This window comes from Rhodnius prolixus, unplaced genomic scaffold (assembly GCF_049639745.1).
Source record: "Rhodnius prolixus isolate KJV_2025 unplaced genomic scaffold, Rpr scaffold_5, whole genome shotgun sequence".
In the NCBI taxonomy this organism is placed as follows: domain Eukaryota; kingdom Metazoa; phylum Arthropoda; class Insecta; order Hemiptera; family Reduviidae; genus Rhodnius; species Rhodnius prolixus.
The window spans coordinates 16,489,023-16,516,666 of record NW_027411624.1 but is presented as its reverse complement, the minus strand read 5'-3'; the positions used below and the strand labels follow the sequence as shown (position 1 = coordinate 16,516,666).

The window sequence follows — 27,644 nt, the reverse complement described above, 5'->3', positions numbered from 1 at the left end:
TCTACATAAACAAAATATCTACATATGTGCTAAAGATTACGCATGTTCGTCGAAAATACCAAGTTATAGTAACTATATAATAAATATATATAAATAAATAAAAGCAAAAAAATATTACATGTTTTTAAATTGCAAGAATATATAAAACATTTTCGTCAATATTTCAATTGTCAATCGCGGAATGGATTAGATTTCACAGGCTGAAAGTTCGTCTATTAGTTTTGAAAAATAACTAATTTGTTTGTTTGCTTAAAAACTGGTATAATATTCCAATAAGTAAAATTATTTTGTATACTGCGCCGTTGATCAAAAACGGATGTAAATGTAGAGATCCTGATTACGCCAATCACGTAATAAACATCCTAGGATGAAAATATTTGTTTTAATATAAATAACCAAATCAATTTAAAAATAATAATAATGAAATAAGTAAATAAATTTTACCATTACTTCTGTTTATGTAAATATTTATCAAACTAGATAATAACAGACTGATTTTAAAAATACATTTTATCTACAGTACCACCAGATATATTGGATTATGGTACCAGTACGGATATGGTTGTAAGAGAGGGCAGCAATGTCAGCTTCAAATGTGCAGCATCCGGATCGCCGCCGCCAAACATCACTTGGAGGCGGGAAGGCGGGGAACCTATCCCGCTGAACGATAAAGAAGGTAATTAGTGATTTCATAATTATTTCATGGTTTTCGTTAGAGATTTGTCATTATGATTGATAGCGATACTTCCGTCAAAGTCCTAAAGGCCATTATGTTGTGAATTCTCATATCAATCAATTGCTTAGAAAATTGTAATACTCAATCTTTTGCACTTTTAATTAGTTCGTCAAAAGTTAAGTAGATTATTATGCCTTTTTAGTTGTTTAAAGTGCTTATTTATGACCGTTATAATCAATTCTGTAATTACCAGTTAGCACCCTTAACTACTCTAAACGGCTGGGAGACCGGAAAAGTGATTAAAGATCAAAATTTTCTATATAATATTAAACTGGAGGAAAAACTATTGAAAATGCATCCAGATGAGCCACAAAAAAAATTTTTTCTTCGCAAGAGAATCGCGCTACTACTGGTAACCTTTACGTTCGAAAAACATTTGGCTTGATCATTATGATTAAATGTTTACAAACAAATAATGAAGTGTTTACTAACAAACAATGAAATATTGAATAACCTTTTAAAAGAAAATTAGAAATTATTTAGTGAGATAACATCTAGACGCAGTGACTAACAATTAATATAATATTTTCTAAGATAATAAATAACAACTAATATAATATTTTCCAAGAATTTAACAACTAATATTATATTTTCTAATAATATAACAACTAATATAATATTTTCTAAGAATATAACAACTAATATTTTCTAAGAATATAACAACTAATATTTTCTAAGAATATAACAACTAATATTTTCTAAGAATATTAGCACTTTAAGAAATATGAAAGTGTGACTCACTATAGTAAACGAAGTATATTAAGATTAGAACAATGAGATAGTTGCGTCTAATTATACTCTATTCGGCTTAGCTATTAAACTAGCTTCCAATTCGACTCCATGCGCTGATTAATAATATTAAAGACAGTCATTTCTAGTAATAACCCCTGCATTGATCCCTGATTGATTTAGGTACTGATTTATTGTCGAATTAAACTGGAATATTTATGTTTTTGTTGATGAACGAATAAATAATACAAATCACTTATTTCTCTTAGCGTTTGTTTACTGTTTTGCTTGCTTTTTTTTATCTGTGTATTTCACTTTTGAATTGTACCTAACTTTTCATATCCATGTTTTGCTAACTCAGTTCATGGTTATTATTTATTTTCTTTGTGACATTTATATTGGATTAATTTCTTGCTGCTATGAAAAACAGGCATTATACTAATTTACTCTTCGCGTCCATCTTTAAATCCATATTTTTAAAAAAAAGAAAAAGTTATCAGAAAGAAAATAACGGCTGATACAGTTTTTACATATGTATGAAAAAAAACGGCCAGCCCTGGGTGATAATAATTTCAAAGATTTCACTCCAAGGAAGTCGATTCTTGTATTTCGATTAGGAAATTAATTATGTTTGCACAATAAAATAAAAGTTTGTTTTGAGATACATTCAAGAAGAAAATAAAATGGCATATAAAAACACTTCATGAATTCTTCATGCTATTCTACAAGTACTCTTTTTGAGTTTGAAAGAATTACAAATTTTGTAAGAAAAGTTGAAAATGTTAAATTAACAAGGCAATAAAATAAATTCTACTAGTATTATCCTCAATGTTCACAAAACTAAAAGAAATATCGGTTCTAATTTGTCACTCATTGAATATTAGTAAAATTTTAAAATGCAATTTTTAATAATTTTCCCCTAATAAAATTTCATGTCCTTTGGCATAAATATGAATAATCAAACAAAAGCTAGCATAGCATACTACATTTCAATGTAAATGCTTTTAAGTGTAAAGCACTTTTTTTGAATATTAACAACGGATAATTTTATGCAGTATGCTTTTGTTTATCTATTGTGCTGGTAAAATTGACGTCAATTGGACATGTTCGTTTTTATAGAGAACCAGCTTGTCAAAAGTTTCCTTTTTGCATGATATAACGCCAGTTAAAAATGAATTATAATTTCCTGTATTTTTTGCTATTTTTATTTTCATTTTAGTATTTTCATTGAAATTTAATTTTTAAATTTATATGATTCACTGATCTAGGCCCCTTTTACTGCTTATATTGAACAGATAGTTTCAAAGCTAAAGACCACGAGTCGAAGATAGTTGAGTATGGGTTAAAGGCTAAGGATGCACAATAGGCTTTAGACTATAAAAGCTTCCTTCCAAAAAAACAAAGAGTTAAAAATATTTTTCATTTTTTTCTCTTAGAAGAGTTGATAGAGTTTGACCCAAATACCAATTTAGAATGTACCAAAATAAAATTGTTATCCATTACAAAATACCAAATGTATTTTTATTCTATGCCACACTTACTCATCATTTTATACGCTAGGTAACTAAATTAAAAATAAATAATATTAATTTTATTCAAAAAGTAATTTAGAATTTAGAATAAAATGAATAAAAAGTTCGTGACTTTTTTCTGATATAATTAAAAGCTTTTTAATGTGAGTTATAAAGTTTTTAAGGCTTAAAAATATCTCCATGGTAGTTTAAAGTAGAATAGATTAATAAATGTACACTTTTTTATTTTTTTTAGCAGTTGGAATTATAAAATATTCTTTTAATTATAAATTATAATTTTTGTTTTAAATTTAATGAATAAATTTAATTTACAATCAACTAAAAATTTGTACAGTCTAAAGCTTTGATTATATTTTTAATATTAAAGTATCTGACATTGAAATATAAATAATCAAGTTCCTCATTCTAGCAGAAAATCATTTTATACATTCCACATTATTATCATTAATTAATTTTTTTATTAATTCTCATATTCAGCGTGGAGTATATAAATTCCATTAAATAATACGAGGGTCGTTTGAAAAGTCCGTGCAAAGTCAGAGAGATAGCACTACTGGCGCGTATCGAGGTTATGTTTAGTTAGTAGCATCTCTTGGAAGAACACACACCAAGTTTCAGCCAGATCGGTCTATTTCTTTGTGTTTGGCATTCGTTTGAATCGAGGAAGTCGAGTGATTTTCAGAAAATGGACGAAAAAGAATTTCGTGTGTTGATTAAACACTACTTGATGAAAGGCAAAACGCCTCAGGAGACTAAAGAGAAGCTTGATAAACATCATGGTGACTCTGCACCTTCGATTAGAACAGTTTATAAGTGGTTTCAAAATTTTCGGAGTGGCCATATGGGCACAAGTGACGCTGAACGTTCTGGACGCCCTGTTGAGGTTACTACTCCAGAAATCATTGATAAAATCCATGATATGGTGATGGATGACAGAAGAGTGAAGATGCGTGAGATTGCTAGTGCTGTGGGCATCTCGAATGAACGAATACATAATATTTTGCATCAACATTTGGACATGACAAAGCTATCCGCAAGATGGGCGCCGCGATTGCTCACGCTTGACCAAAAACGAAATCGTGTAAGGACGGTTTGTAGCTGTTCCAGAAGAATCCGCAGGACTTTAAGCGTCGTTTCGTCACTGTGGATGAAACATGGATACATCACTACACTTCTGAGACCAAAGAACAATCTAAACAATGGGTTACCAAGGGGGAATCTGCGCCAAAAAAGGCGAAGACCGTTCCTTCGGCCGGAAAGATTATGGCGACTGTCTTTTGGGATTCGCAAGGAATAATCCTCATCGACTATCTGGAAAAGGGTAAAACTATTACAGGTGCATATTATTCATCGTTATTGGACCGTTTGAAAACCGAGCTGCAAGAAAAATGCCCACGATTGGCCCACAAAAAAGTCCTTTTCCATCACGACAACGCACCAGCTCACACCTCAGCAGTTATGGTCGCAAAATTAATGGAAATAGGGTTCCAACTCGTTCACATCCCCCTATTCTCCAGACTTGACTCCCTCGGACTACTATTTGTTCCCCAATATAAAGAAATGGCTGGCGGGAAAAAGATTTTATTCAAACGAGGAGGTGATTGCAGAAACGAATGGCTATTTTTCAGACTTGGACAAATCCTATTATTCGGAAGGGATCAACAAACTAGAGCAGCGTTGGACGAAGTGTATAAGCCTAAAAGGAGATTATGTTGAAAAATAAAAAAGGTTTACCCCAAAAAATTAAGTAGTTCTTATTTTTGCACGGACTTTTCAAACGACCCTCGTACCTTCCTAATTCTCTTCTTATTAGGATGATGTCTTATTTAAATCCAGAAAAATTGTGGACATTTATTTGTTTAAAATTAATAAAATTTAATTTTTGTTTTCCTTATTTCTTCAAGGACAGTTCTAGGTGATTTATCATTCTAAAACTTAAGGTTTTAAGAAATGAATGATATAATGACCTCAAAACATTACACGAAGGATATCCACATCAATGTGTAGTTCTTAGAAAACCATAACTTATTAGTTGATGGAATATATTATTTAGCAGTCAACAAACATCTTTTTATACATATGTGAAAATTATTAATAATAAAAATTATTCAACGTATAAATTGATGTAGTGTTAGTAAAATATCCATTATACATTACTAAAATAAATTAGCCTATTCAGTATAAATAATTGTCAGTAATATCAGTCGTGGTATACTATGAAAATAAAGCATATTCATTGTGTAATTATGACATTATTGTGAAGGAAAAATAAAAGCTTAAAATGAAAAATATGAATAAGATTACAAAATTCAAAATATACGAGTATCTACAAAAATAACAAGAACCTGTTTATTTATTTATTTATTTTGACTTTAATTATGTCACAATCAAAGGACTAACAATACAGATTTGTTTTGTTTTTATTATAAAATCTAATTATATTTTGCAGGTTTGTTGTTTGAAAATAAGAAAAAATATTAGGTAACATGTTGAAGCTTGAATAGCACGATATCTTTTACATGTTTTCTTTATTTTACCACAGTGTTATTATATTAATGTAGTCATGCGATATCTAACAAGACTGGGGAGTTAATTTTGTAGTTTGTTGTTTGTAATAGGAGAACATTAGTATGTTTATAATTTGATAGTTATTTAGTTTTAGACGAATAGGGTTCTATTCTTCTCTCTCAAATTGACACAAATATATTTATGGTGAAAAGTTAGTGCTGTAAAAGAGTTTTCTAGTTTAGTGTTCATTATTATTTATTCTGGTAATTCCTCTTAGTTTTACAATCGTGTCAATTTTTTTTTTTTAAATACATTTATTCGTCATTCATTAATTCGTCTCTTTCGTGCTATTGATACTGTTTCACTGAAGAGTTGCAGACTTTACAGTTTATTGCATAAAAAGCTTTTTTATTATTTATTATTATTATTTATTTATTTGTTTTATAGGTTCTAAACCTGTAACAAAAGGAGTTGGTTTTATTCTTATCAATTATATATACACAACAACAAAACAGACAACTTGGTACAAAAAATACAAACAAAATAATAAAGATCTAACGTACAATTAAATTCAAACATTACTCATTCATCAGAAATGACCGTAACATTAGTATATTTTTAACATATTTGTACACTCTGAATGTTTCTATGAGAGTAATCATTAGCTAATCTTTCCATTTCTGTTGTTAAATTGTTGTTGTCAAGGTTTAAACTTTGCCTATAAATACTATATGCAGGACATTCTAAAAACAAATGAGTGATATTTTCACGCTGACCTCCATTACAAACCATACAAAATTTATTTGAATCTATTTTATATATAATAGCTTTTTTAAATTTATTGCTTTTAGCTTGTGAAAGTAATCAAATGATTTTGTATTTGATTGCACTTATAGCATAGAACTTCAAATGAAGTAAAATCCATTATCTGATATATATAATAATACTCTTGCTCCATCAATTTAAATCAGCAATAATGACATGTTAGGTGCCACCATAGCCAAACGGTTAGAGGCGAGGCCTGCGAAGCTAATATCTATTGTGGTACTGGGTTCGATTCCCGGTCCTAGGCATTGGATTTTATTTAATGGTTATTGTGCGAACTTTGTAGTAAAGTATGTTTGCTAATTACCTCCGTCCACGTCAACTAATCGGTAGTTGGATGTGAAAACCGCGTGTAAAAATAGAAATTTCTTTATATTAAGGGTTTTGTTGTGGCGCCCTCAAAATAGAATAACTCTTTCCAGCTGGACTTGATCTTGGTCTGGAAGACTCATGAAATTATAGTCCTGGAATTTATTATATCCTCATTTAATTTCTAGAATACAAACATATTGCAACTAATTCGGTCAAAAGCCACTTATTCTATCGTATTGCTTCATTTGAAAACATTTTGATACTCGTCGCGAATAATAATTCAAATAACAATAAAAATTCATAAATTATTAAATTGTTCAAAAATATTTGATGTTTCAATTGCAATCATTAACAACTAACTGTAAGGTCAAAGTATTCATAACAGACTAGAAATTTCATTTTCCTGTAATGTATGCAAATGTAATTTTGCATATTTTCCATTTTAAACTTTTGTTTATTTTTACAGTATGCGAGAGGGTTTAGTTTTTCCATTAATTTACTTTAACAACTTTGTTATTTAAATTTTTATTATGGCCTTGTTCTCTAATAGAGTTTAAGACAAGAAATAACTTATTCATTTAGGTTGAAATTTCATTACTAAAAATTGATAGCCATTGTGTCATTACTTACTTACATGGTAACCTCCTATTATAATAGTGGAATCCCTGTGAAAATACATACAATTGTAGTACTCGTTTACCTCTACAATTGAGCACAATTGCAGGTTTCTAGCTGTATTCTATAAGGCGATATAAGGTGATAAAGTTTCGTAGTTTTGTATTCCCTTCAAATTTCAAATCGCTGTAACTCCTATTATAATAGTGGAATCCCTGCGAAAATACATACAATTGTAGTACTCGTTTACCTCTACAATTGAGCACAATTGCAGGTTTCTAGCTGTATTCTATAAGGCGATATAAGGTGATAAAGTTTCGTAGTTTTTATTCCCTTCAAATTTCAAATTGCTGTATCTCCTATTGTAATCGTGGAATCCCTGCGAAAATACTTACAATTGTAGTACTCGTTTACCTCTACAATTCAGCACAATTACAGGTTTCTAGCTGTATTCTATAAGGCGATATAAGGTTATAAAGTTTCGTAGTTTTGTATTCCCTTCAAATTTCAAATCGCTGTAACTCCTATTATAATAGTGGAATCCCTGTGAAAATACATACAATTGTAGTACTCGTTTACCTCTACAATTGAGCACAATTGCAGGTTTCTAGCTGTATTCTATAAGGCGATATAAGGTGATAAAGTTTCGTAGTTTTGTATTCCCTTCAAATTTCAAATCGCTGTAACTCCTATTATAATAGTAGAATCCCTGCGAAAATACATACAATTGTAGTACTCGTTTACCTCTACAATTGAGCACAATTGCAGGTTTCTAGCTGTATTCTATAAGGCGATATAAGGTGATAAAGTTTCGTAGTTTTTATTCCCATCAAATTTCAAATTGCTGTATCTCCTATTATAATAGTGGAATCCCTGCGAAAATACTTACAATTGTAGTACTCGTTTACCTCTACAATTCAGCACAATTACAGGTTTCTAGCTGTATTCTATAAGGAGATATAAGGTGATACAGTTTCGTAGTTTTTATTTCCTTCAAATTTCAAATTGCTGTATCTCCTATTGCAATAGTGGAATCCCTGCGAAAATACTTACAATTGTGGTACTCGTTTACCTCTATAATTGAGCACAATTGCAGGTTTCTAGCTGTATTCTATAAGGAGATATAAGGTGATAAAGTTTCGTAGTTTTGTATTCCCTTCAAATTTCAAATTGCTGTATCTCCTATTATAATAGTGGAATCCCTGCGAAAATACTTACAATTGTATTACTCGTTTACCTCTACAATTGAGCACAATTCCAGGTTTCTAGCTGTATTCTATAAGGCGATATAAGGTGATAAAGTTTCGTAGTTTTTATTCCCTTCAAATTTCAAATTGCTGTATCTCCTATTATAATAGTGGAATCCCTGCGAAAATACATACAATTGTAGTACTCGTTTACCTCTACAATTGAGCACAATTCCAGGTTTCTAGCTGTATTCTATAAGGCGATATAAGGTGATAAAGTTTTCGCAGTTTTTATTCCCTTCAAATTTCAAATTGCTGTATCTCCTATTATAATAGTGGAATCCCTGCGAAAATACTTATAATTGTAGTACTCGTTTACCTCTACAATTGAGCACGATTCCAAGTTTCTAGCTGTATTCTATAAGGCGATATAAGGTGATAAAGTTTCGTAGTTTTTATTCCCTTCAAATTTCAAATTGCTGTATCTCCTATTATAATAGTGGAATCCCTGCGAAAATACTTACAATTGTAGTACTCGTTTACCTCTACAATTCAGCACAATTACAGGTTTCTAGCTGTATTCTATAAGGAGATATAAGGTGATACAGTTTCGTAGTTTTTATTTCCTTCAAATTTCAAATTGCTGTATCTCCTATTGCAATAGTGGAATCCCTGCGAAAATACTTACAATTGTGGTACTCGTTTACCTCTATAATTGAGCACAATTGCAGGTTTCTAGCTGTATTCTATAAGGAGATATATGGTGATAAAGTTTCGTAGTTTTGTATTCCCTTCAAATTTCAAATTGCTGTATCTCCTATTATAATAGTGGAATCCCTGCGAAAATACTTACAATTGTATTACTCGTTTACCTCTACAATTGAGCACAATTCCAGGTTTCTAGCTGTATTCTATAAGGCGATATAAGGTGATAAAGTTTCGTAGTTTTTATTCCCTTCAAATTTCAAATTGCTGTATCTCCTATTATAATAGTGGAATCCCTGCGAAAATACTTACAATTGTAGTACTCGTTTACCTCTACAATTGAGCACAATTCCAGGTTTCTAGCTGTATTCTATAAGGTGATAGAGTTTCGTAGTTTTTATTCCCTTCAAATTTCAAATTGCTGTATCTCCTATTATAATAGTGGAATCCCTGCGAAAATACTTACAATTGTAGTACTCGTTTACCTCTACAATTGAGCACAATTCCAGGTTTCTAGCTGTATTCTATAAGGCGATATAAGGTGATAAAGTTTCGTAGTTTTTATTCCCTTCAAATTTTAAATTGCTGTATCTCCTATTATAATAGTGGAATCCCTACGAAAATACTTACAATTGTAGTACTCGTTTACCTCTACAACTGAGCACAATTCCAGGTTTCTAGCTGTATTCTATAAGGCGATATAAGGTGATAAAGTTTCGTAGTTTTTATTCCCTTCAAATTTCAAATTGCTGTATCTCCTATTATAATAGTGGAATCCCTGCGAAAATACTTACAATTGTAGTACTCGTTTACCTCTACAACTGAGCACAATTCCAGGTTTCTAGCTGTATTCTATAAGGCGATATAAGGTGATAAAGTTTCGTAGTTTTTATTCCCTTCAAATTTCAAATTGCTGTATCTCCTATTATAATAGTGGAATCCCTGCGAAAATACTTACAATTGTAGTACTCGTTTACCTCTACAATTGAGCACAATTCCAGGTTTCTAGCTGTATTCTATAAGGCGATATAAGGTGATAAAGTTTCGTAGTCTTTATTCCCTTCAAATTTCAAATTGCTGAATCTCCTATTATAATAGTGGAATCCCTGCGAAAATACTTACAATTGTAGTACTCGTTTACCTCTACAATTGAGCACAATTCCAGGTTTCTAGCTGTATTCTATAAGGCGATATAAGGTGATAAAGTTTCGTAGTCTTTATTCCCTTCAAATTTCAAATTGCTGCATCTCCTATTATAATAGTGGAATCCCTGCGAAAATACTTACCATTGTAGTACTCGTTTACCTCTACAATTGAGCACAATTCCAGGTTTCTAGCTGTATTCTATAAGGCGATATAAGTTGATAAAGTTTCGTAGTTTTTATTCCCTTCAAAATTCAAATTGCTGTATCTCCTATTATAATAGTGGAATCCCTGCGAAAATACTTACAATTGTAGTACTCGTTTACCTTTACAATTGAGCACAATTCCAGGTTTCTAGCTGTATTCTATATGGCGATATAAGGTGATAAATTTTCGTAGTTTTTATTCCCTTCAAATTTCAAATTGCTGTATCTCCTGTTATAATAGTGGAATCCCTGCGAAAATACTTACAATTGTAGTACTCGTTTACCTCTACAATTGAGCACAATTCCAGGTTTCTAGCTGTATTCTATAAGGCGATATAAGGTGATAAAGTTTCGTAGTTTTTATTCCCTTCAAATTTCAAATTGCTGTATCTCCTATTATAATAGTGGAATCCCTACGAAAATACTTACAATTGTAGTACTCGTTTACCTCTACAACTGAGCACAATTCCAGGTTTCTAGCTGTATTCTATAAGGGATATAAGGTGATAAAGTTTCGTAGTTTTTATTCCCTTCAAATTTCAAATTGCTGTATCTCCTATTATAATAGTGGAATCCCTGCGAAAATACTTACAATTGTAGTACTCGTTTACCTCTACAATTGAGCACAATTCCAGGTTTCTAGCTGTATTCTATAAGGCGATATATGGTGATAAAGTTTCGTAGTTTTTATTCCCTTCAAATTTCAAATTGCTGTATCTCCTATTATAATAGTGGAATCCCTGCGAAAATACTTACAATTGTAGTACTCGTTTACCTCTACAATTGAGCACAATTCCAGGTTTCTAGCTGTATTCTATAAGGCGATATAAGGTGATAAAGTTTCGTAGTCTTTATTCCCTTCAAATTTCAAATTGCTGTATCTCCTATTATAATAGTGGAATCCCTGCGAAAATACTTACAATTGTAGTACTCGTTTACCACTACAATTGAGCACAATTCCAGGTTTCTAGCTGTATTCTATAAGGCGATATAAGGTGATAAAGTTTCGTAGTCTTTATTCCCTTCAAATTTCAAATTGCTGTATCTCCTATTATAATAGTGGAATCCCTGCGAAAATACTTACAATTGTAGTACTCGTTTACCTCTACAATTGAGCACAATTCCAGGTTTCTAGCTGTATTCTATAAGGCGATATAAGGTGATAAAGTTTCGTAGTCTTTATTCCCTTCAAATTTCAAATTGCTGTATCTCCTATTATAATAGTGGAATCCCTGCGAAAATACTTACCATTGTAGTACTCGTTTACCTCTACAATTGAGCACAATTCCAGGTTTCTAGCTGTATTCTATAAGGCGATATAAGGTGATAAATTTTCGTAGTTTTTATTCCCTTCAAATTTCAAATTGCTGTATCTCCTGTTATAATAGTGGAATCCCTGCGAAAATACTTACAATTGTAGTACTCGTTTACCTCTACAATTGAGCACAATTCCAGGTTTCTAGCTGTATTCTATAAGGCGATATAAGGTGATAAAGTTTCGTAGTTTTTATTCCCTTCAAATTTCAAATTGCTGTATCTCCTATTATAATAGTGGAATCCCTACGAAAATACTTACAATTGTAGTACTCGTTTACCTCTACAACTGAGCACAATTCCAGGTTTCTAGCTGTATTCTATAAGGCGATATAAGGTGATAAAGTTTCGTAGTTTTTATTCCCTTCAAATTTCAAATTGCTGTATCTCCTATTATAATAGTGGAATCCCTACGAAAATACTTACAATTGTAGTACTCGTTTACCTCTACAACTGAGCACAATTCCAGGTTTCTAGCTGTATTCTATAAGGCGATATAAGGTGATAAAGTTTCGTAGTTTTTATTCCCTTCAAATTTCAAATTGCTGTATCTCCTATTATAATAGTGGAATCCCTGCGAAAATACTTACAATTGTAGTACTCGTTTACCTCTACAATTGAGCACAATTCCAAGTTTCTAGCTGTATTCTATAAGGCGATATATGGTGATAAAGTTTCGTAGTTTTTATTCCCTTCAAATTTCAAATAGCTGTATCTCCTATTATAATAGTGGAATCCCTGCGAAAATACTTACAATTGTAGTACTCGTTTACCTCTACAATTGAGCACAATTCCAGGTTTCTAGCTGTATTCTATAAGGCGATATAAGGTGATAAAGTTTCGTAGTCTTTATTCCCTTCAAATTTCAAATTGCTGTATCTCCTATTATAATAGTGGAATCCCTGCGAAAATACTTACCATTGTAGTACTCGTTTACCTCTACAATTGAGCACAATTCCAGGTTTCTAGCTGTATTCTATAAGGCGATATAAGGTGATAAAGTTTCGTAGTTTTTATTCCCTTCAAAATTCAAATTGCTGTATCTCCTATTATAATAGTGGAATCCCTGCGAAAATACTTACAATTGTAGTACTCGTTTACCTCTACAATTGAGCACAATTCCAGGTTTCTAGCTGTATTCTATAAGGCGATATAAGGTGATAAAGTTTCGTAGTTTTTATTCCCTTCAAATTTCAAATTGCTGTATCTCCTATTATAATAGTGGAATCCCTACGAAAATACTTACAATTGTAGTACTCGTTTACCTCTACAACTGAGCACAATTCCAGGTTTCTAGCTGTATTCTATAAGGCGATATATGGTGATAAAGTTTCGTAGTTTTTATTCCCTTCAAATTTCAAATTGCTGTATCTCCTATTATAATAGTGGAATCCCTGCGAAAATACTTACAATTGTAGTACTCGTTTACCTCTACAATTGAGCACAATACCAGGTTTCTAGCTGTATTCTATAAGGCGATATAAGGTGATAAAGTTTCGTAGTCTTTATTCCCTTCAAATTTCAAATTGCTGTATCTCCTATTATAATAGTGGAATCCCTGCGAAAATACTTACAATTGTAGTACTCGTTGACCTCTACAATTGAGCACAATTCCAGGTTTCTAGCTGTATTCTATAAGGCGATATAAGGTGATAAATTTTCGTAGTCTTTATTCCCTTAAAATTTCAAATTGCTGTATCTCCTATTATAATAGTGGAATCCCTGCGAAAATACTTACAATTGTAGTACTCGTTTACCTCTACAATTGAGCACAATTCCAGGTTTCTAGCTGTATTCTATAAGGTGATAGAGTTTCGTAGTTTTTATTCCCTTCAAATTTCAAATTGCTGTATCTCCTATTATAATAGTGGAATCCCTGCGAAAATACTTACAATTGTAGTACTCGTTTACCTCTACAATTCAGCACAATTCCAGGTTTCTAGCTGTATTCTATAAGGCGATATAAGGTGATAAAGTTTCGTAGTTTTTATTCCCTTCAAATTTTAAATTGCTGTATCTCCTATTATAATAGTGGAATCCCTACGAAAATACTTACAATTGTAGTACTCGTTTACCTCTACAACTGAGCACAATTCCAGGTTTCTAGCTGTATTCTATAAGGCGATATAAGGTGATAAAGTTTCGTAGTTTTTATTCCCTTCAAATTTCAAATTGCTGTATCTCCTATTATAATAGTGGAATCCCTGCGAAAATACTTACAATTGTAGTACTCGTTTACCTCTACAACTGAGCACAATTCCAGGTTTCTAGCTGTATTCTATAAGGCGATATAAGGTGATAAAGTTTCGTAGTTTTTATTCCCTTCAAATTTCAAATTGCTGTATCTCCTATTATAATAGTGGAATCCCTGCGAAAATACTTACAATTGTAGTACTCGTTTACCTCTACAATTGAGCACAATTCCAGGTTTCTAGCTGTATTCTATAAGGCGATATAAGGTGATAAAGTTTCGTAGTCTTTATTCCCTTCAAATTTCAAATTGCTGAATCTCCTATTATAATAGTGGAATCCCTGCGAAAATACTTACAATTGTAGTACTCGTTTACCTCTACAATTGAGCACAATTCCAGGTTTCTAGCTGTATTCTATAAGGCGATATAAGGTGATAAAGTTTCGTAGTCTTTATTCCCTTCAAATTTCAAATTGCTGCATCTCCTATTATAATAGTGGAATCCCTGCGAAAATACTTACCATTGTAGTACTCGTTTACCTCTACAATTGAGCACAATTCCAGGTTTCTAGCTGTATTCTATAAGGCGATATAAGTTGATAAAGTTTCGTAGTTTTTATTCCCTTCAAAATTCAAATTGCTGTATCTCCTATTATAATAGTGGAATCCCTGCGAAAATACTTACAATTGTAGTACTCGTTTACCTTTACAATTGAGCACAATTCCAGGTTTCTAGCTGTATTCTATATGGCGATATAAGGTGATAAATTTTCGTAGTTTTTATTCCCTTCAAATTTCAAATTGCTGTATCTCCTGTTATAATAGTGGAATCCCTGCGAAAATACTTACAATTGTAGTACTCGTTTACCTCTACAATTGAGCACAATTCCAGGTTTCTAGCTGTATTCTATAAGGCGATATAAGGTGATAAAGTTTCGTAGTTTTTATTCCCTTCAAATTTCAAATTGCTGTATCTCCTATTATAATAGTGGAATCCCTACGAAAATACTTACAATTGTAGTACTCGTTTACCTCTACAACTGAGCACAATTCCAGGTTTCTAGCTGTATTCTATAAGGCGATATAAGGTGATAAAGTTTCGTAGTTTTTATTCCCTTCAAATTTCAAATTGCTGTATCTCCTATTATAATAGTGGAATCCCTGCGAAAATACTTACAATTGTAGTACTCGTTTACCTCTACAATTGAGCACAATTCCAGGTTTCTAGCTGTATTCTATAAGGCGATATATGGTGATAAAGTTTCGTAGTTTTTATTCCCTTCAAATTTCAAATTGCTGTATCTCCTATTATAATAGTGGAATCCCTGCGAAAATACTTACAATTGTAGTACTCGTTTACCTCTACAATTGAGCACAATTCCAGGTTTCTAGCTGTATTCTATAAGGCGATATAAGGTGATAAAGTTTCGTAGTCTTTATTCCCTTCAAATTTCAAATTGCTGTATCTCCTATTATAATAGTGGAATCCCTGCGAAAATACTTACAATTGTAGTACTCGTTTACCACTACAATTGAGCACAATTCCAGGTTTCTAGCTGTATTCTATAAGGCGATATAAGGTGATAAAGTTTCGTAGTCTTTATTCCCTTCAAATTTCAAATTGCTGTATCTCCTATTATAATAGTGGAATCCCTGCGAAAATACTTACAATTGTAGTACTCGTTTACCTCTACAATTGAGCACAATTCCAGGTTTCTAGCTGTATTCTATAAGGCGATATAAGGTGATAAAGTTTCGTAGTCTTTATTCCCTTCAAATTTCAAATTGCTGTATCTCCTATTATAATAGTGGAATCCCTGCGAAAATACTTACCATTGTAGTACTCGTTTACCTCTACAATTGAGCACAATTCCAGGTTTCTAGCTGTATTCTATAAGGCGATATAAGGTGATAAAGTTTCGTAGTTTTTATTCCCTTCAAAATTCAAATTGCTGTATCTCCTATTATAATAGTGGAATCCCTGCGAAAATACTTACAATTGTAGTACTCGTTTACCTCTACAATTGAGCACAATTCCAGGTTTCTAGCTGTATTCTATATGGCGATATAAGGTGATAAATTTTCGTAGTTTTTATTCCCTTCAAATTTCAAATTGCTGTATCTCCTGTTATAATAGTGGAATCCCTGCGAAAATACTTACAATTGTAGTACTCGTTTACCTCTACAATTGAGCACAATTCCAGGTTTCTAGCTGTATTCTATAAGGCGATATAAGGTGATAAAGTTTCGTAGTTTTTATTCCCTTCAAATTTCAAATTGCTGTATCTCCTATTATAATAGTGGAATCCCTACGAAAATACTTACAATTGTAGTACTCGTTTACCTCTACAACTGAGCACAATTCCAGGTTTCTAGCTGTATTCTATAAGGCGATATAAGGTGATAAAGTTTCGTAGTTTTTATTCCCTTCAAATTTCAAATTGCTGTATCTCCTATTATAATAGTGGAATCCCTACGAAAATACTTACAATTGTAGTACTCGTTTACCTCTACAATTGAGCACAATTCCAGGTTTCTAGCTGTATTCTATAAGGCGATATAAGGTGATAAAGTTTCGTAGTCTTTATTCCCTTCAAATTTCAAATTGCTGAATCTCCTATTATAATAGTGGAATCCCTGCGAAAATACTTACAATTGTAGTACTCGTTTACCTCTACAATTGAGCACAATTCCAGGTTTCTAGCTGTATTCTATAAGGCGATATAAGGTGATAAAGTTTCGTAGTCTTTATTCCCTTCAAATTTCAAATTGCTGCATCTCCTATTATAATAGTGGAATCCCTGCGAAAATACTTACCATTGTAGTACTCGTTTACCTCTACAATTGAGCACAATTCCAGGTTTCTAGCTGTATTCTATAAGGCGATATAAGTTGATAAAGTTTCGTAGTTTTTATTCCCTTCAAAATTCAAATTGCTGTATCTCCTATTATAATAGTGGAATCCCTGCGAAAATACTTACAATTGTAGTACTCGTTTACCTTTACAATTGAGCACAATTCCAGGTTTCTAGCTGTATTCTATATGGCGATATAAGGTGATAAATTTTCGTAGTTTTTATTCCCTTCAAATTTCAAATTGCTGTATCTCCTGTTATAATAGTAGAATCCCTGCGAAAATACTTACAATTGTAGTACTCGTTTACCTCTACAATTGAGCACAATTCCAGGTTTCTAGCTGTATTCTATAAGGCGATATAAGGTGATAAAGTTTCGTAGTTTTTATTCCCTTCAAATTTCAAATTGCTGTATCTCCTATTATAATAGTGGAATCCCTACGAAAATACTTACAATTGTAGTACTCGTTTACCTCTACAACTGAGCACAATTCCAGGTTTCTAGCTGTATTCTATAAGGCGATATAAGGTGATAAAGTTTCGTAGTTTTTATTCCCTTCAAATTTCAAATTGCTGTATCTCCTATTATAATAGTGGAATCCCTGCGAAAATACTTACAATTGTAGTACTCGTTTACCTCTACAATTGAGCACAATTCCAGGTTTCTAGCTGTATTCTATAAGGCGATATATGGTGATAAAGTTTCGTAGTTTTTATTCCCTTCAAATTTCAAATTGCTGTATCTCCTATTATAATAGTGGAATCCCTGCGAAAATACTTACAATTGTAGTACTCGTTTACCTCTACAATTGAGCACAATTCCAGGTTTCTAGCTGTATTCTATAAGGCGATATAAGGTGATAAAGTTTCGTAGTCTTTATTCCCTTCAAATTTCAAATTGCTGTATCTCCTATTATAATAGTGGAATCCCTGCGAAAATACTTACAATTGTAGTACTCGTTTACCACTACAATTGAGCACAATTCCAGGTTTCTAGCTGTATTCTATAAGGCGATATAAGGTGATAAAGTTTCGTAGTCTTTATTCCCTTCAAATTTCAAATTGCTGTATCTCCTATTATAATAGTGGAATCCCTGCGAAAATACTTACAATTGTAGTACTCGTTTACCTCTACAATTGAGCACAATTCCAGGTTTCTAGCTGTATTCTATAAGGCGATATAAGGTGATAAAGTTTCGTAGTCTTTATTCCCTTCAAATTTCAAATTGCTGTATCTCCTATTATAATAGTGGAATCCCTGCGAAAATACTTACCATTGTAGTACTCGTTTACCTCTACAATTGAGCACAATTCCAGGTTTCTAGCTGTATTCTATAAGGCGATATAAGGTGATAAAGTTTCGTAGTTTTTATTCCCTTCAAAATTCAAATTGCTGTATCTCCTATTATAATAGTGGAATCCCTGCGAAAATACTTACAATTGTAGTACTCGTTTACCTCTACAATTGAGCACAATTCCAGGTTTCTAGCTGTATTCTATATGGCGATATAAGGTGATAAATTTTCGTAGTTTTTATTCCCTTCAAATTTCAAATTGCTGTATCTCCTGTTATAATAGTGGAATCCCTGCGAAAATACTTACAATTGTAGTACTCGTTTACCTCTACAATTGAGCACAATTCCAGGTTTCTAGCTGTATTCTATAAGGCGATATAAGGTGATAAAGTTTCGTAGTTTTTATTCCCTTCAAATTTCAAATTGCTGTATCTCCTATTATAATAGTGGAATCCCTACGAAAATACTTACAATTGTAGTACTCGTTTACCTCTACAACTGAGCACAATTCCAGGTTTCTAGCTGTATTCTATAAGGCGATATAAGGTGATAAAGTTTCGTAGTTTTTATTCCCTTCAAATTTCAAATTGCTGTATCTCCTATTATAATAGTGGAATCCCTACGAAAATACTTACAATTGTAGTACTCGTTTACCTCTACAACTGAGCACAATTCCAGGTTTCTAGCTGTATTCTATAAGGCGATATAAGGTGATAAAGTTTCGTAGTTTTTATTCCCTTCAAATTTCAAATTGCTGTATCTCCTATTATAATAGTGGAATCCCTGCGAAAATACTTACAATTGTAGTACTCGTTTACCTCTACAATTGAGCACAATTCCAAGTTTCTAGCTGTATTCTATAAGGCGATATATGGTGATAAAGTTTCGTAGTTTTTATTCCCTTCAAATTTCAAATAGCTGTATCTCCTATTATAATAGTGGAATCCCTGCGAAAATACTTACAATTGTAGTACTCGTTTACCTCTACAATTGAGCACAATTCCAGGTTTCTAGCTGTATTCTATAAGGCGATATAAGGTGATAAAGTTTCGTAGTCTTTATTCCCTTCAAATTTCAAATTGCTGTATCTCCTGTTATAATAGTGGAATCCCTGCGAAAATACTTACCATTGTAGTACTCGTTTACCTCTACAATTGAGCACAATTCCAGGTTTCTAGCTGTATTCTATAAGGCGATATAAGGTGATAAAGTTTCGTAGTTTTTATTCCCTTCAAAATTCAAATTGCTGTATCTCCTATTATAATAGTGGAATCCCTGCGAAAATACTTACAATTGTAGTACTCGTTTACCTCTACAATTGAGCACAATTCCAGGTTTCTAGCTGTATTCTATAAGGCGATATAAGGTGATAAAGTTTCGTAGTTTTTATTCCCTTCAAATTTCAAATTGCTGTATCTCCTATTATAATAGTGGAATCCCTACGAAAATACTTACAATTGTAGTACTCGTTTACCTCTACAACTGAGCACAATTCCAGGTTTCTAGCTGTATTCTATAAGGCGATATATGGTGATAAAGTTTCGTAGTTTTTATTCCCTTCAAATTTCAAATTGCTGTATCTCCTATTATAATAGTGGAATCCCTGCGAAAATACTTACAATTGTAGTACTCGTTTACCTCTACAATTGAGCACAATACCAGGTTTCTAGCTGTATTCTATAAGGCGATATAAGGTGATAAAGTTTCGTAGTCTTTATTCCCTTCAAATTTCAAATTGCTGTATCTCCTATTATAATAGTGGAATCCCTGCGAAAATACTTACAATTGTAGTACTCGTTTACCTCTACAATTGAGCACAATTCCAGGTTTCTAGCTGTATTCTATAAGGCGATATAAGGTGATAAAGTTTCGTAGTCTTTATTCCCTTCAAATTTCAAATTGCTGTATCTCCTATTATAATAGTGGAATCCCTGCGAAAATACTTACCATTGTAGTACTCGTTTACCTCTACAATTGAGCACAATTCCAGGTTTCTAGCTGTATTCTATAAGGCGATATAAGGTGATAAAGTTTCGTAGTTTTTATTCCCTTCAAAATTCAAATTGCTGTATCTCCTATTATAATAGTGGAATCCCTGCGAAAATACTTACAATTGTAGTACTCGTTTACCTCTACAATTGAGCACAATTCCAGGTTTCTAGCTGTATTCTATATGGCGATATAAGGTGATAAATTTTCGTAGTTTTTATTCCCTTCAAATTTCAAATTGCTGTATCTCCTGTTATAATAGTGGAATCCCTGCGAAAATACTTACAATTGTAGTACTCGTTTACCTCTACAATTGAGCACAATTCCAGGTTTCTAGCTGTATTCTATAAGGCGATATAAGGTGATAAAGTTTCGTAGTTTTTATTCCCTTCAAATTTCAAATTGCTGTATCTCCTATTATAATAGTGGAATCCCTACGAAAATACTTACAATTGTAGTACTCGTTTACCTCTACAACTGAGCACAATTCCAGGTTTCTAGCTGTATTCTATAAGGCGATATAAGGTGATAAAGTTTCGTAGTTTTTATTCCCTTCAAATTTCAAATTGCTGTATCTCCTATTATAATAGTGGAATCCCTACGAAAATACTTACAATTGTAGTACTCGTTTACCTCTACAACTGAGCACAATTCCAGGTTTCTAGCTGTATTCTATAAGGCGATATAAGGTGATAAAGTTTCGTAGTTTTTATTCCCTTCAAATTTCAAATTGCTGTATCTCCTATTATAATAGTGGAATCCCTGCGAAAATACTTACAATTGTAGTACTCGTTTACCTCTACAATTGAGCACAATTCCAAGTTTCTAGCTGTATTCTATAAGGCGATATATGGTGATAAAGTTTCGTAGTTTTTATTCCCTTCAAATTTCAAATAGCTGTATCTCCTATTATAATAGTGGAATCCCTGCGAAAATACTTACAATTGTAGTACTCGTTTACCTCTACAATTGAGCACAATTCCAGGTTTCTAGCTGTATTCTATAAGGCGATATAAGGTGATAAAGTTTCGTAGTCTTTATTCCCTTCAAATTTCAAATTGCTGTATCTCCTGTTATAATAGTGGAATCCCTGCGAAAATACTTACCATTGTAGTACTCGTTTACCTCTACAATTGAGCACAATTCCAGGTTTCTAGCTGTATTCTATAAGGCGATATAAGGTGATAAAGTTTCGTAGTTTTTATTCCCTTCAAAATTCAAATTGCTGTATCTCCTATTATAATAGTGGAATCCCTGCGAAAATACTTACAATTGTAGTACTCGTTTACCTCTACAATTGAGCACAATTCCAGGTTTCTAGCTGTATTCTATAAGGCGATATAAGGTGATAAAGTTTCGTAGTTTTTATTCCCTTCAAATTTCAAATTGCTGTATCTCCTATTATAATAGTGGAATCCCTACGAAAATACTTACAATTGTAGTACTCGTTTACCTCTACAACTGAGCACAATTCCAGGTTTCTAGCTGTATTCTATAAGGCGATATATGGTGATAAAGTTTCGTAGTTTTTATTCCCTTCAAATTTCAAATTGCTGTATCTCCTATTATAATAGTGGAATCCCTGCGAAAATACTTACAATTGTAGTACTCGTTTACCTCTACAATTGAGCACAATACCAGGTTTCTAGCTGTATTCTATAAGGCGATATAAGGTGATAAAGTTTCGTAGTCTTTATTCCCTTCAAATTTCAAATTGCTGTATCTCCTATTATAATAGTGGAATCCCTGCGAAAATACTTACAATTGTAGTACTCGTTGACCTCTACAATTGAGCACAATTCCAGGTTTCTAGCTGTATTCTATAAGGCGATATAAGGTGATAAATTTTCGTAGTCTTTATTCCCTTCAAATTTCAAATTGCTGTATCTCCTATTATAATAGTGGAATCCCTGCGAAAATACTTACAATTGTAGTACTCGTTTACCTCTACAATTGAGCACAATTCCAGGTTTCTAGCTGTATTCTATAAGGAGATATAATGTGGCAACTTTTCATAGTTTTGCATTCCCTATAAATTTCAAATAGTTATATCTCATGTTATAATCATGCAATCGCTGTGAAAATACGAGTACATTCAATTGCAGTGCTCGCTTACCTCTACAATTGAGATCAATTTCAGGTGTTTAGCTGTGTTCAAACTATATGGAGATATGACGGTGGTAACGTTTCATCGTTTTCAAATTTGTAATAGCAGTATCTCTTAGGCCGTGTGGTCACTGTATATTTGTATGTGTTAGTTTTTTTTCAAAATAGAGTCTTTATTAATGGATAATACATTTCAACGCAATGCACAGTTCTAAAGGCACTATTACCAAATATTATCTTCCTTACTTAGTGAAACCAATGCGTTTAAAGCTTTTGAGACTAGTATGAATAGCTTACTGTTACCGTTGCGATATATAAGCGACAAAAGCTGAAAGCGTACACAATGCCTTTGAATCCATACAATATCCAACAGCCGGCACAAAGCTAGCGTCCTGGATGATCCGCTCTACAAGAGATTACTGGTCTAACCTGATAGGAGAGAAACCGTTTTTACTGTATACACACTGACACTGCTGCCTTGATTTTCTTTGCGTTCCCCTCTCTCCCCCAAACGGTAACTTAAAAGAAAATACTACGATTCAAGAAAGCAGATTTCCTTCCCATCCCCTCTATTTACTCCAAAAGTTTATTCAGTTGCTATTCTTGGATAAAAATAACTGAAGGGATATTATTTGTTAGTAATTATTTAGTTCGTGTTTTTTTGAATGTATCAAACTGCAAATAAATCATGTGTGATTATTTAATACGGCACTTTGAAATCACTTTAATTTAATGAAATAAGTAATAGAATAATATAAAATTTAAAATTAAACAGTTAATTAAAACAGCAAACTGTCATATAAACCAATTTAAATTATTCTCTTTTTGCTGTGCAAAATCCTTGTATTTGTAAAAGATGGATCATGAGGTTCTTTGTGTTATTTACCCCTTTTGGATTAACCCAAATGTTGTTTGGATAAAGCCTTTTTTGGTTTTATGACCTCAATTACCTGTCAACCTCAGCTAACCTTTGACCAACTTAAAAGTTTTTTTATGATGTTTGAGTTCTTATTTCAAATTCTCAGCTTTTCGACCTAATTTCGTTCCCATTAAAATTTTCAAACGAAAAATTATAGCTTTTTGTTTAAGCAAATAATATCTAATATTCTTAAAAATAATTGTACAAAGAAAGATTACTTAAAAATTCTTCTTACGAGCCATTTTTCTGAAAAAATGGATTTATTATTTAACTATTGAAATAAAATTTAGTAATTAATATATATTACGTAATGAAACAAGCGTGCTTTATCAAGAAATCATTCTTTCTAAAAGCATGCGCATGCACGTTTAAGCATTAAGTAATTAAAGATAATAAATGAAATAGCTTTAAAAGAAGCTACCAATATCCATAATAATTAATTTTACGTTTTGTACCTGTAAGAAATTTATTTAAATTGATAGAACAAATCCGAAGATCCACTTAAAAAGTAGTAAGTGTAGTAATCGCCTTATTTCTCAGCCTGGGCTTAACGCCCAACTACCAATTAGGTGTGTGGACGAGGGCAGAAGTTCATACTTGACTGTAAACAATTTTTTTCTAATAAATAAAAACTAGTCATACCCGTGACCGAATCCCGCGAACCGGTGATCTTCCTCACACGAAGCCACGTTCTTCACCACTAGACCAACACAGACCCCTTCAAGTTCCACTGAATCTAGTAAGAATAAAAAAAAAAAAAAGGCTACCTACGAGGGTCGTTTGAAAAGTCCGTGCAAAGTCAGAGAGATAGCACCACTGGCGCGTATCGAGGTTATGTTTAGTTAGTAGCATCTCTTGGAAGAACACACACCAAGTTTCAGCCAGATCGGTCTATTTCTTTGTGTTTGGCATTCGTTTGAATCGAGGAAGTCGAGTGATTTTCAAAAAATGGACTAAAAAGAATTTCGTGCGTTGATTAAACACTACTTTATGAAAGGCAAAACGCCTGAGGAGACTAAAGAGAAGCTTGATAAACATTATAGTGACTCTGCACCTTCGATTAGAACAGTTTATAAGTGGTTTCAAAATTTTCGGAGTGGCCATATGGGCACAAGTGACGCTGAACGTTCTGGACGCCCTGTTGAGGTTACTACTCCAGAAATCATTGATAAAATCCATGATATGGTGATGGATGACAGAAGAGTGAAGGTGCGTGAGATTGCTAGTGCTGTGGGCATCTCGAATGAACGAATACATAATATTTTGCATCAACATTTGGACATGACAAAGCCATCCGCAAGATGGGTGCCGCGATTGCTCACGCTTGACCAAAAACGAAATCGTGTAAGGACGGTTTGCAGCTGTTCCAGAAGAATCCGCAGGACTTTAAGCGTCGTTTCGGTCACTGTGGATGAAACATGGATACATCACTACACTCCTGAGACCAAAGAAAAATCTAAACAATGGGTTACCAAGGGGGAATCTGCGCCAAAAAAGGCGAAGACCGTTCCTTCGGCCGGAAAGATTATGGCGACTGTCTTTTGGGATTCGCAAGGAATAATCCTCATCGACTATCTGGAAAAGGGTAAAACTATTACAGGTGCATATTATTCATCGTTATTGGACCGTTTGAAAACCGAGCTGCAAGAAAAACGCCCACGATTGGCCCACAAAAAAAGTCCTTTTCCATCACGACAACGCACCAGCTCACACCTCAGCAGTTGTGGTCGCAAAATTAATGGAAATAGGGTTCCAACTCGTTTCACATCCCCCCTATTCTCCAGACTTGATTCCCTCGGACTACTATTTGTTCCCCAATATAAAGAAATGGCTGGCGGGAAAAAGATTTTATTCAAACGAGGAGGTGATTGCAGAAACGAATGGCTATTTTTCAGACTTGGACAAATCCTATTATTCGGAAGGGATCAACAAACTAGAGCAGCGTTGGACGAAGTGTATAAGCCTAAAAGGAGACTATGTTGAAAAATAAAAAATTAAGTAGTTTTTATTTTTGCACGGACTTTTCAAACGACCCTCGTATAAAGCTGACCACAGAACAGTGGTTTAATTCAGGTAGTTGCAAACTTTCTTTTTGTAAATCATCATTTATCAAGTGTTTTGAAAATCATTCAACTTTTCCTTGATAACAAAATGGAAGTATCTGTTACATTGAGAATGAGAAATGGTGACTGAGCCCAAACATTCCCACTAAATGATGTCATACATTAAACATTAACTTGAAATTTGGTTGAAACATGGTGTGTGTATATGAAATTCAATTTAGTAATTTGGAGTTTGGTCTTGTAGTGTTTGTTTAAAATGTAAATTTCAGCTATGTGCAACAGTATATAAATAGCTGAGTATACCTGTTGTCAAAATTCAAATTTTGTGGCGAGAACACTAGTTATTCACTAATTGTTAAATATAACTTTCCATTTGAATTAGTTCTGTTGTAGTTATATTTATAATTTAAATCTAAAGAGAAAAATATTTGTGTTTATTGAATATATACAAAAATGATCACTTTACCACATATTTCAGTTTTTCAATGATTCTTTAAAATTGAGGAATTTTTTAATAAGTAGTTTTGTTTCTCTAGTAATATTTTATTTTAGTTAGAAGATGTTTGTTTCGTTGGTAAGATTGTTTTCTTTTTCTCTTCTATTGAACCGTAAATTTACTTTTTCTGCAACCATGTAGGGAAGTTCTCATTACTCAATTAAAATCAGCTGTGTAATGCCCAACTTCCCCACACCAGTGGGGGGAAATTCCCATTAGTGTCACTTTCCGCACAAGTGACTTTATTGTGCTTCCTTGATATAAGAAGTTTTGTTATTAACATAAATATTTTCTGTAAAACTCTAATAAGCTTATTTAAATTTATTTTATTTAAATAATTAAAAAACGAATATTAAAAAATAAAATAAAAATTGAAAGGAATATAGAAATAAAAATAATACTTTAATAAATAATTAGATATTTTTAATTATAACAGTTAAAAAGGTTATAGTGTTACCTTATAGAAATTTAAAATGGATTCTAGTGATTCCTGTTTAGAAAACACTCCTCCATCAATAAAAGAAACAGCAGAAAATGTAATAAGTAATTTATTACCAAAAAAATCGAAAGATCGTTATACAAGTTGTTACAATAATTTTAAGAAATGGTGCACTGACAAAAAAGTTAAAAACACATCAGAAAATATACTTATAGCTTACTTTGATGAAATTTCATCAACATTGAATTCATCTACATTGTGGTCTGTATATTCCATGTTAAAAACTACCTTAAACATTAATGATAATTTAGACATAAGTCAATATAAAAAGCTTAAAACTTATATTAAAAGAAAATCTGAATATTACATACCAAAAAAATCAGAAATATTTACTAGAGAAGAAATTAACAAATTCTTACATGAAGCACCAAATGACATGTTTTTAATGATGAAAGTAGTTTTTGTTATTGGAATATCTGGGGCTTGTAGGAGTTGTGAGCTAGTACAATTAGAACTCAGTCAAATTAAATTTTTAGAAGACTTTATAACAATAAATATTGCTAACACAAAAAATAACGTACAACGTACCTTTTTTATTTCAAATGAAGTAGGTCTCTATAATTTTAAACAGATCTTTCAACAATATATTAACCTCAGACCCAAGCACACTAAACATCCTCGGCTACTTGTTGGGTACAACCATGGTAAATGTAATATACAGCCAGTAGGTATAAATACCATTTCTAAAATTCCATCAAGAATAGCAAAATATTTAAAAAAAGACAATTTTCAAAGATACACTGGACATGCTTTCCGTCGAACTTCAGCATCACTGTTAGCCAACGAAGGAGGCGACTTGATACAAGTTAAAAAACATGGAGGTTGGAAAAGTTCAACAGTAGCAGAAGGTTATATAGAAAGATCCATGGCCGCCAATCAGAACACTGCACAGCTGATTCTACAAGGGCAACCCCACTTCTCAACTAATCAGTCACTCCCTAGTACTTCCACCAGTTCAAATTCAAATCTTACATTAAATAAGTCTTCAAACCAACCTTTTATTACTAATGCCAATAATTGTAATATAACAATAAATATTTATAATAAATAAATTACTTTTTGTAGACTGTAAAAATGAAATTTTTAATTTTATTAGTTAATAAATGGTTGCAGAAAAAATATAATATTTAACTCTAGTGTAAAGTATTTTCCTCACACTCGGCAATTTGCACTTGCACTCGCATCGCTTCGCTCGCTCGTGCGTGCAAACCCTGCCTCGCGTGAGGAAAAGTACTACTTTCCACACTTGTTAAATAAATAACTATTTATATACAGTGGTCAAAAAAAGTATTCACACACTAAGTTATTTTACTTTATCTACTGAACTTTTGTTTCTAGGATGACTAGTTCTTCAGCACTGAAATCGAAGATAGTAACAATGAATTTAATGCTCTCATTTTCTTTTATAAACATAAAGAA

The 27,644-nt window shown here is 32.4% G+C and overlaps 1 protein-coding gene and 1 long non-coding RNA gene across 4 annotated transcripts in view; one reads left to right on the top strand and one right to left on the bottom strand.

The window, feature by feature from the left end:
* The window catches only part of LOC141458884 (neurotrimin-like), a 708,924-nt gene that overhangs the window by 595,871 nt on the left and 85,409 nt on the right, over window positions 1–27,644 (top strand). For all 3 annotated transcript variants that reach the window (XM_074137436.1, XM_074137438.1, XM_074137437.1), the window contains exon 4: window positions 521–676. In XM_074137436.1, coding sequence (XP_073993537.1) covers window positions 521–676 — 156 coding nt within the window. The remainder of the gene's footprint in view (window positions 1–520; window positions 677–27,644) is intronic.
* LOC141458886 (uncharacterized) lies at window positions 26,259–27,486 on the bottom strand. The gene is made up of 2 exons (XR_012461258.1): window positions 26,754–27,486; window positions 26,259–26,664 (listed from the first exon to the last, which is right to left on the bottom strand). It is a non-coding gene; the product is annotated as an uncharacterized lncRNA (long non-coding RNA).